The sequence below is a fragment of the Symphodus melops genome (assembly GCF_947650265.1).
Source record: "Symphodus melops genome assembly, chromosome: 2".
In the NCBI taxonomy this organism is placed as follows: domain Eukaryota; kingdom Metazoa; phylum Chordata; class Actinopteri; order Labriformes; family Labridae; genus Symphodus; species Symphodus melops.
Genome location: NC_136692.1, coordinates 9,687,138 through 9,698,830, shown reverse-complemented (window position 1 = coordinate 9,698,830; position 11,693 = coordinate 9,687,138). Strand labels below are relative to the sequence as shown.

Below are 11,693 nucleotides of genomic sequence, written 5' to 3'. Positions count from 1 at the left end.
TTTAACAATCCCAGATATGTAACACATCCCCTTTGAATACTACATGTTTTCTTGAAGGAGATATTAATGCAGGGATAAAGGAATAATCAATTTAAAGGCAGGTGACGCTCCTGCGGCTGATGCTGCGTCCATCCTCCTCTCCTCTTCCATTCATTCGCTTTACTCTGCTGCTGCACCACGTTGCCTGCATGCCGGACCAGCTCAGTCTGTGATAGCACACAAACACCAGAGGTTAATTTCACGAAAGGTTCACGTTTTGTCATTAGCATAAGTCAACCCTCGTAAAGACCTCAGAGGCTGCATCCATCCGTTAGCGGTGACTCATTGCGCACGATCATTCAGTCACTCAGTGAGTCTGGGCGCTTGAATTTTTGCGCTTCTCCGCGGAGGATCGATACTAATAAAAAAGACTCTTATTCTGGAGGAAGGCGTGGCTTTTTTGTCACAGGCACACCGCTGATTTTCCATATTCATATCCAAGGTTTTTACTCATCTCGCTGGCACGGACGCACAAACGGCACCCCACGGTGCGGGACAAAAAGCATCTCTCAAGGTAAGTCTTCCACCTTTTCCATTAGACTATTTATTTTTCTTCGATTCAAATCATGATTTTATCCGCAAGGTCAAGGTAGAAGTGCATTTTGTGGCCTCTGGGATCTTGGGGTGGGACAGCACTGCGAATCAAGAACATGCCATATAGACCTTTGATTGGCCCGGATAGATTGTGTGCAGCACTTTAATGGATGCAATATTTGCCGATGTGCATGAATCCACATCCTGCATACACCCTGTCTAAACTGCTGCAGGCAGAAAAGGCGCCCGGGTAGTTTTAATCATTGAGTATCTAATTACAGTCTGGATATGCTTTCCATAAATATTTGCGCCCTGATAACTGACAAGCAGATGCAGAGAGGGAGAAAACAAACACCTGTCCATGAAAACAGAAGCCTACTGTTTTGTTGCATTGAAGTCACGCCTGATCAACATTAATACTGCATTTTAAAGAGATTGCTCTTTGTTCTTGAGCCAGATAGACAAAAATTTAACCTGCTCAGTCTGAAATGCCTAATGTTTGCTGTCCCTCCCAAAGAGGAGCACACTGTGATGACTCGTGTTGCTGCTTTTTGTTGTGAGAGAGGGGGATAACCCCACATACAAGGCTGGGCTCAACCTTAGTGTCATTTTCAGGATCTGCAAAATGCACAAATGTGTGAATACATAGCAGTGAATAGGACATCACTGGTTAGCCTCAAAGCTGTTTTTTATGATTGAAGTCTTGATCACAGTAGAGTCTTTTGTCTTCCTCTGAAGGATAAGATATTTCAGAGCCGTGCTGCACATCAGTTGTAGATTTGGCCCAGATGCTTGCACACTTCAGGAGACAGATCTCATCAGGCTGAAGACGAGGATGAATTTGAAGATTTGTGAAATTGTAGGTCAATGATTCCAACTAGATTAATAACAGGATTAAACAGCCTCCAAAAACACAAATGCATTAGACACAGGCACAACCTATGTATATGTATTTCTCTAGATGTCCCATGACAGAAAATGACAGCTGAACTGGATGACATGGATTCTGGGAGATACTTACAATAAGTCTGGTTTTACATCCACATTTATCTTTTTTTGCTGGGCAATTTGATCGACACTGGTTTGCTGATTTTATACCAGTTGCTTGTGATGGGCTGATATGCAATAATCAGCCTAATTTATATCCTGCATCCTTTCTACACAGTTTTCCATTTATGACAGATCACAGTACTTAAACATTCATTTAGGTGCTGAAAACATGTAGGAATGAGGTTGTGAACTACATAAATAATAGAAACAAGGCATGATTCCCCCCCCCCTTTTTTTAAACAAAAAGCCACAAGAAGGATTCATCCCTCTTTCCTCTCATATACTTTGTTAACATCCTATAGCTGTACCTTGCCTGCTGTATTCTGAAGTTTGTACATTTTTATTTAGTCTGACGCAGCATTTTAGCATGCCCCTCAGGGATTATCCTTGTTATTCTTTTTCTTCTGTTATTCTCTGCAATTCAACAAAGAAGTTTGAATTTAAATGCTCTAGCTTCCTTAATAGATTTTTTTTAATATTCTAATTATGAAATGAGCTGTTTGTTGAATGATATCATTTCTGCAGAGTGTAAGTTTGTGTTTCTGTGGCATTTAATCACAAGCAAGTTTCTCAGAGCGTTCTACAAACAAAGCTCAAGAGATTTTCAGAAACAAAGGCAAACACCAACATCACAGTGAAAGAAAGGGCTTGTGAAAGATACATTCACTCTTCACATTAGCATGATTTTCTTTTTTCAGTGTTTGTCTTACAAACATAGTATGTTATGATTAACTAAGTCATTTGGCTTTGCATCCTATTCATCTTAATTAAAAGCAGGGCTGTATTAGTCAAATTGGGGTCATTGATTGTTTGAGTGCTTTGCTTTTATTCTAACATTGATTATTTAAATGAATGTTAATGGCTGTTCAAAGAAACAAAGGGAAGCACTTTATAAAATGCTCATCAAGGCTTAGCCTCTTGTGTGAATCTAGTGTCATTGCTTTTGTGCAAACCAGGATTTTAGTTAATGAAATGTAATGCTCAAAAAAAATCATGAAAACGCACTAAGTCCATTTTATTGTCCTCTTTTAGGAAACTGCACAGAGTGGCTGATATCGCGCATCTGTGTCAATCTTTGGATTACAAGAATATTTAAAGACTAAAAGAAAAATCCAGCATGGGAACTAACCCAAAAAGGACAGTGACAGTCCAGATGGTGCCTCAGCTGGCCGTAGTGGACACGCTGGGCAATAAGGAGCCCAATGCCAACTGGACTAAAGAGCCCAACCTCAAACTGTCTCTGACTGCTTCTCCCACTAACACCCTGAAAACAGCTTCCACAGGGGATGAACAAGTTAGCAGCACTGTGTCAGACATCCCAGCACCTTCTAATGGCAACAAAACAAAATCTGAAAATGTGAAAAGTGGAGAGCAACAGATACCTGACCTGTCTCTCGGTGCGAGTGAGTCAGGAGACGACCGGAGGGATTCTAATGCCAATATGAAAATGTTAAGCCCGACTGATGAGAAGGATATCTGTAAGGCCGCTGTGTCGTCTGCTCTTTCAGCGTCAAAAGCCGACATGCTTACCAATGACTGCAGAATAAAAGGGCTAAGTGCAGCTGAGGAGAACTGTGCACAGATGACATCCTCGACAAAATCTACAGCGCGAGAGGAAAAATCCAAACAGGCTTCGCCAAATAAAAATCTCAACAATACCCGTGAGTTAAGACATAATGCAGAAGATAGCGCGCAGCAGGATACAAAAGGGAGTTTTCCTGCTCCAAAAAACAAGGACACTGCTGTTCCACAGAAACCTAAAGAGACTGATCATCCACTTATCTGCTCAAAAAGCTCTCTCAGCCCACAGCAGATGTCTAAAACAATACAAAACACAGAAACATCTGTAGCCTCGCCAAGTACAAACAAAGATGCAGAAGCCAGATTTACAAACAACAATTCAACTGCAACTCATTCAGATAAAGGTTTAACCCCAGCAAAGAAACCCCAAGTCTCCTCAGATAAACATCAGCAAGTGTCTTCTCAGACAGCCTCCTCTGCTCTGCCCCAGGATACAAAAAACATGGCTGCACACAGACAGGTGGCCGAAGAATCAAGCCAGAAAAACACAGCTGACTGTGGAGGAGAGCAGCAGCCCTGCAAGCAGTACAGGGAAGCTGCCACGATGACCTCATCGCTGTCCCCCACCCCGGTCAAGCAGCGCCAAGATATGGAGGTTCAAGCAGTGGCGAATACATGCAGTAAGAGTGTGGCCACAAGTCCGAGCTTGCTGCCCTTCAATGTGGCTCGCAGGCTGAGTGGCCGTGCAAGCGAAGAAGCGCAGACCCTGGCTGTAGTCTATAATGCTGATGGAAATGTGGGACTACAACATATGAACATGAGTAATCTATTAACACATGCTGATCCCAGGTCGGAGAGATTCACAGTTGAGGCAGAGATGTGCCCAAACCAGAATGCGAGTGTGCTTTTTAACTCAGATGCTTTGTCGGACAAAAGGCTTGAAGCAAAGCCTAAAGACCCTGGGTCCTCTCTGTGTAACACTCAGCCAGTTTATCAAATCAACATTGAACACAGCAACCTTAAGGAGCAAGCACAGATAGGTAACTCCCAGAATAAAGCATCTGTAGTAAAAACAGCCTCTGAAAAAGATCCTTCTCTCAAAGCAGGAGTTCCCCCAGAGACAGCCAGTGCTATCAAGTCTGGATCTGCTGACAGAAACAACGATGCGCTGTCTCAGGCTGCTGTTTCAACCAAGCCCAACCAGGCCCTGCCAACCACGACAACAGCAACAAGCGCCACATCAAAGTCAGCACCCACTAAAAATAAAGATGGACGTCTTCAAGAAAAGGATAAAGATGGAGGTAAAGCCCGGGCAAAGGAGGGCAAATCGAAGCAGAAAAAGAAACTGGAGAAAGAGGAAAAAGAGGATGACCAGTCGGCAAATGAGAAAGGAAAGAGCGTCCATGATGTTGTCTGGGATGAACAAGGGATGACTTGGGAGGTCTATGGGGCGTCTGTGGACCCAGAATCTCTTGGTTTTGCCATTCAGAGCCACCTGCAGTGCAAAATCAAGGAGCAAGAGAGGAAACTGGTAGTCCAGACCTCGATCAGGAAGTCGGTGTCTGGAGTCAACTCGCCGCAAAAAGGCAAGAAGAACAAAAGGAGGCAGCAGAACATTTTCAGGTCAATGCTGCGAAATGTCAGGCAGCCCAACTGCTGCGTGCGCCCCCCTCCCTCCTCTGTCCTCGAGTAGCAAAGGCACAGAGGTAAACGACAGGGGGGGACTCATCCCTTGTTTCCTAGAGGTCAAAATGTTTCGCCCCCTTTTACCTTCCCTCCCCCCTCAGAGAATGCAATGCCAAGGGCGAGGCGACGATCCTTGTATGTAAGTAAACCGGTGTTGTAGCATAAAGAGTCAAACTATGTGTGATGTTTGTGATCAAAGAAGGTAGAAAATAGACGTATAAAATGTACCATTTATTTTCTAGAGATATATAAAAAGAGAGAGAAAATACTTTTTTTTTTAATAATAGGCAATAACAACGCATGTATATTCCAAGGGCAGGTGTATGACTTTAAATGAAGCCCAACCCTCTGCAGTTAAAAGACACTTATTATGGGATAAATGTAACTGTGAGAATATTTGAGTAAATATATATATATATAAAGACATCTCATTACGTTTGCTGTATTTAGTATGTTTTTGGAGGTGTTTTTGGGGGATATATTTTTAAGATTGCTGTCTTTTCTTTTGATGCACCTTTAGTGATTAATTCTGTTGTGCAAAAAGGGACAGTATGCATAAGAACATTGTTTAATATCTGGTTTTCTATTAAAACAAAGGAAAAATTAAGTCGAGCTTTCAGTATTCTTTGTGTGAAACATCTTGTTTATGGTAGACTTGATGTATATTTTGGATCAATTTTACACTCCTTTTTAGCATGCCATTTCAAACAAGTTTCTTTTTCTTCAAAGCAGTGCTTTAGAGCAGTTAAGGTGAACTTTAAAAAAAACAAAAAAAAAACACATCCATACTGTAAAGCGTGTTTACATTAAGTACAGGCCTGAGGATGTAAGATCAACTGGCCACATTAGGTCAGTTCACAGGAGATAGAAGAACGTGCCAGACTGCAGCTTCCTAAAAAGTGAACGTGGCATACAATATGTAAAGCCTCATGAGATCGTTTGTGATCGCTAAAAGTGAATGAAGTTTACTTCAAAGCAATGGCTTGTTAATGTCTGACTATTTTCTTCTGATTGACAGAAGGATCATCCTTGAAGGTGTACAGGTAGACATTCACTCAATCGATGCATGCTGTTCAATAAGTCCATCGACAAGCATCAAATTAGGTTGTCTTATGGGAAGATTTTTGAATATTATCAGTGAAGGACAGGAGAGAGTCTGTTGTATATTTCTAATAACAAAAAACACTTTTGACTGCTGTCTTGTTGTGCTGAATCATAGATACAATTAAATAGAAATAGAAAGCCAAAGACCTTTTGATTAGCAGGAAACAGCAGTTCATATAAAAGAAGCTTTATTCTGGGAATTTAGCTGTGAAATAATTTGTTAAGATATTAAGACAGCCTTAATTATACAGATTTTAAAATAGCACAAGAAAGTAATTGAGCTATCAGGCAACAAAGTTGCAGTGCAATCAGTGTGAGGAAAAGTATGAGGAGCTTTTCTTATCCCTGTTACGGGATGTAGGGATGCACGCTCTTTTTGTACAGTTTGCAAGATGAAGTTTATTTGAAAGCAATTTCAAACAAACCGTTCTAATTAAAGCTGCAACATCTTTTAGAATAATCAGCAATGAATCGGCAGCTAATTTGCTAATGCACCAATTGTTTTGTTGGTTTTTAAGCAAACATGCCGATCATCACATGGCTCTAGTTTCTCACAGAGGAGGATTCAAGAGAAAGAAAAATAAGTATTTGAATCAACAATGAAAAGAGTTGTGGCTTTAAATCCATTATACTCTGCTGATGTTTTTTTGGGAAAATCTTTATTGTCCCCGAGGGGCAGTTTGGTTTGCAACAGAGATCCATACAGGCAATACACATCCTAAAAAGAGCACAATGACCAAAATGCATACAGAACATATAACACATAACCAGCATGGATATCTTTGGGGTGGATGTGAGTGAGATAAGGGACACAAAAGACCATTGTGAAAGTGTACAGGCAACAATTTCTACTGCTACAACTGATGGGACAAACGACCTCAGGTATCTGTTAAATTAGACCTCCTAACATACTGCATGCAGGCGCTGAGGGTCTTAACAGATGGCCTTTGCCTTCTGAGTGGCTCTCAGTTGAAAGATATGGCCAAGATCATTCAAGTCAAGTGTTAATGACCTGGTGAAATTAAAAAAAGGTTTGTAAATCAAAATATCAGTCAGATCATGTGCTCATTAATTAAAGAACAGGTTAACTGTAGAGTCTTTCAGGATTCTGCTGTTCAAAATTACTATAAAGCCCTCACAATTCACACACATATATATATATATATATATTAGGACATTTCTTTACCTAAAACACAGGAGAAATTTTCCAGAGAACCATTCGTCCATGGTTTACACTTCCCTCATGAGTAAATTTACTGTCCTGATGGGTGTAGTGCTGATTTCAAGTGACTACTGTTATTGTCCTAACAAGAGTGTCACTTCGAGTTAGCGTCAGGATGTGATAGCCTCTGCGGAAGTCTTCTATAAATGTAGTCACTGTGCAATGAAATGTCACAACCTGTAGAGAAGAACACAGACTAAGGCGTTGAATCTTAATGCCCTGTTTGGGTCCACTGAGGATCAGAGGACACAGTTAGTGTCCCATCCTACCTGCTCTGATGAGTGTGAGAGCCTGCTGTTTCAGGAATAGGGACCCCTGTGACATTTACAATCTCTCCCTGAAACCCTCTCTTACTCTACAGAGTTGATGGAGAGGTGTCAAACTGACTTCAGAAATCCATGGGGTCAGATTACACATCAACTTCAGCCTCAGGTCAATTTAATGTTCTCTCCTTTACACATAAATTCTGTCAGTTCCCGTAGGCCCAGTCACCAGCCTTCTGAGTCTTTTGCCTTAATTAGCTATGTTTCAATTTTTAATAACCCCTCTACCCGCTGTCTCTCCATGCTTGGGTCATCTTTGGAAGTGTAGATTGGATTCAGCCACAGGCGGTGGTTAGCACACAGGGAGATTTATGCCAATGACAAGGAACATGGTGAGGGATTTCAAAGGCACGTGGAAAAAAATACCACCCACTGTTACACTTACCATAGGACAGTATTCAACTGGCTGTTAACATTCAGCTCACTGACTTTGCGCTTCATGCCCCCCATGCATAATTTAATGGAAATTATTTCTAGCAGTGAAGCACACTACTAGTCTCAAGCACAAACTGTTAAATAGAGATTTACTGGATTTGAAACCAGCATTGGACTTAAAGTTTCATGCTCAAACTTATGCCCCTTAGTTTTCTGTCTCTTTTTTTAAGTGTCTGGGATAAGGCACATGTTGTCCAAAGTCTTTCATGCTGACAAATGCAGTATAAAGATCAAGATTGTGGTGGAAAGTTACATGAGAAGACAAATTCCGTTGTTTTTTTACCTGTCCAGTATAAATATGAAGAATCAGCCAGACTTAGCTTAGCTAAGCATAAAACAGGAAATGGAATAAACCTAAACCGGCTCTCTCTAAAAAGTACACAGCTCAAGAATTTACATAACATTTGATGTATGGTAACACAGTTTGCTTTTACTGATATGTTTTGATAAGACCTGACCTGAGGGAGGGAGGAAGATTATTTCCCTATGAGTCAAAGTGTTTGTCTTTTTATTTGTTTAATGACGATTTAAAGAATTGCAAATGTGTGAAAAAATATACAGTTATTTTTTATCTTTTTTTAACTTTTATAATACATGAATCAAACATGACAAAAACGTATAGTTGTTTAAGACTATTTTCTGATGTGGATTCATATACAAATGGTACAGTGGTGAGTTTATTAATGTGCTTGTATGTGAGCGAGCCAGTGTGGCTAATTGACGTGTTCAGACTACAATGGAGGCTGAAGAGTCACAGAGGAATTACATCGATCAGGCATTGGCATTAGAATCTTCACATTATGGCCTTTTGTCCTCTCATTAGATTTGTTAATTACGAGATGACATTTGCACCTCTAAGAATGACTAAAAATAAAAAAGGAAGCACAAGATACGAAGTGTTTATATGTTTGGAGCTGACATAAGGCCAAAAGAAAGGATTTTATAAAGCTCCCCTGTAGCTTCACCTCATCTTCAATACTCCACATTTTGTTTCTGACATAAGAAAATGTGAATTACTCTAGAATTAATAGCGGAAAAAATAAAATAATTGATAACTTAAAGCAATGTACATTGAACAACGTCAGTGATTAAACACATATCTCTGAGCCTGACATTGACAGCTCAGCATTAACTCGCAGCTTGAGAGCCAAATAATAATCCATCAAGTGTTACCACTTAACAAGGAGACTCCAGGGCTGTGTCAGACGCTCAAATTAAAGACTGATCGTCCGTGCGTGGAAGCAGGAGCCCCCTATTACAGCTGGAGGGCCTCCCCTTACTCCTGCTGAGATGTGGCAACAAATGGTATTGCTAATGCAGGCAGGCAGGAGAAAGTTGGAGTATGGCATCAAAGCAAGTATTTCATTGTGGTATGAATATGTACAGGACTTTGTAGTCATTATTATGACATTAACTGGTCTATATTAGTAGTGTGCTACCTGCATATATTTATTTATTGATTCGTAAATCAAATTAATCTTGTTTCAGAAGTTCTCACAATCAAAAAATCTTGAGTCTACATGCCAGTACCACTTGAGTGAAACATCTTGCGCTGACTTACTTGGAAGCTACACTCCTTTCCTTTCTGAAAGTGTAAACATACACCATGAAGAGCTCAGATATAGTATCCATGCACACAGGGGGGAAATCAGGGCAGCAGCAGCAACATTTTTGAGCTATAATTGAAGTCCCAAAGATAAGTTGCCTGTCCTGGAGTTGGGATTTAAGATCTGCTTGCAGTGACCCACTTAGGTCCATAAACACTATAAAGCTTCTTCAGTTCATATAGGAATCCTTATAAAGAAGCCTTAACAATGCAAAGGAACATCATAATTATCATCACAATTAAATAAATTTCCCAAAGATCATTTCTGTCGTATTAAATCAACTTTTAATCATGGGAAATAGCATTAATTGCTAATTTATTGATCATATTTTGAGATTGTAGGGTGGGTAATTAAGTAATTAGGGGTGGTTGAAGATCATAGTGTTGCTCTTGATAGATAGATAGATAGATAGACAGACAGACAGACAGACAGACAGACAGACAGACAGACAGACAGACAGACAGACAGACAGACAGACAGACAGACAGACAGACAGACAGACAGACAGACAGACAGACAGACAGACAGATAGATAGATAGATAGATAGATAGATAGATAGATAGATAGATAGATAGATAGATAGATAGATAGATAGATAGATAGATAGATAGATAGATAGATAGATAGATAGACAGTTTTTCAAACCTTTTTCATCCTCTGTGCTTACCCATGTACTACCCCTTCAACTTCTGCCCCCCTTTTTCTCTCTGTCGCAGACACCAATTTCCCTCTTTGTGTATGATACCATAATGAAGCATCCTAAGCCAGTAACAAAGAGGTGATTAAAGCTTCTGCTGGCCTCTACTCTGCAGAATAGTTCCCATAAAATGGCCTGCTACTGCTCCCTTATTCATTCTCATATTGTATCAGCCAGATAGCTGGAAGTGAAGCTCGTCCTCCTGATGGCCGCCCTGGTCCCAGTGGATTATGTGGCCTACATTTGTTTGTGGTGCAGTGTTGGACTCTCTGTGAATGTGGTCCTATGTCTAATGATTCCAGTTTTGTGCAGCGTACCTCGTTTTGTTTCCTGGACCATTGACTGTTTAGTGGCTTTCTGTCTGCCTTTATTTTCTCTTATATGTGCTTATATCCTGCATTTTAGAGCTCATCGATTGCTCACAAGCACATGCCCTCATAACCTTAGTAACAAATCATACATGCACGTTTAAAGCAAGCACACTCCCACACACATACAATATATACACAAAGGTCACCTTCACTGGCTTCATTAGAGACTGCTTTATTATGGCTGACAGATGTGCCCATAAATCATAGGATCCCTGGTGGGATAGCTGAATCCTAATGTTACTGTATGGTAGCGTTAGGGCGCACTCACAAATAGGAAATCCGTACCATGCCCAAGCATGCTTCACCCTCGAAGTCCAGTTCGTTTGACTCGTGTAAATACTGTGTTAATGCTTAAGCGTGGTGCACTTCCTTTGCCCTGGCACGCTTGGAAGAGGTGTGCTTCGGCACGGTACAGTTCATGTATGAGCACAAGAACAGGTACAACACGTGGACAGCGTTACGATTGAATCTGACGAAAATGATTCAAAATGAGCCACAGACTGTAAGTGCAGGCCAGTGAACGGGGAGGGGGGACAATATTGATACAGTAAAGGCTTACACTCCTCGCAAACAGCTAATTGACCGTAATATAAGTCTGCAGTGCTTTTATTAGCTGTTGTGAATTTAGCTGCCAGGAGCTAATCCTACTTTTGTTCGACATACCATTTTCTACTATTAGAAAAACTGTATTTTTTGTAACCAGATATTTGAGGCCAATTCAGCAGAGACAGAATTACTTTTATTTTGTTCTTAAGTCTTTAAATTCTGTCCCAAAATCTTTATGTGAGGCAGCTGAAAATTGTTACATTTGTACTGTTTACTCTATTTTGATTTTCTATTAATTTTTTTCTATTACTATTTTTTTATTTTTACTTAATTGTTTTAATTTACTTTAAAACCATTTTCATTTTTTTCATGGGCATCAGTCTAAAATGTATTAATTTTGTAAATGTAGGCTACTGTATTGTATCTCCTTGTGAGCCAATATTGAATTGCACCTAATTTTGTTATTCTGATTATATTTGATCGAAAAATTATTGACAAAAAAACCCCATAAAGGACATAAAGTTAGTTTCCTATATGGTAACTGGGGTCCTCACAAT

At 40.2% G+C, this 11,693-nt stretch overlaps 1 protein-coding gene across 1 annotated transcript; it reads left to right on the top strand.

The window, feature by feature from the left end:
• Positions 1-209: 209 nt before the first annotated feature.
• On the top strand, positions 210-4,941 carry gprin3b (GPRIN family member 3b). The gene is made up of 2 exons (XM_079337960.1): positions 210-553; positions 2,656-4,941. Exon 2 carries the CDS (start codon positions 2,741-2,743, stop codon positions 4,835-4,837), a length of 2,097 nt encoding a protein of 698 aa, XP_079194086.1. The 5' UTR covers positions 210-553; positions 2,656-2,740; the 3' UTR covers positions 4,838-4,941.
• The last annotated feature ends 6,752 nt before the right edge of the window (positions 4,942-11,693 follow it).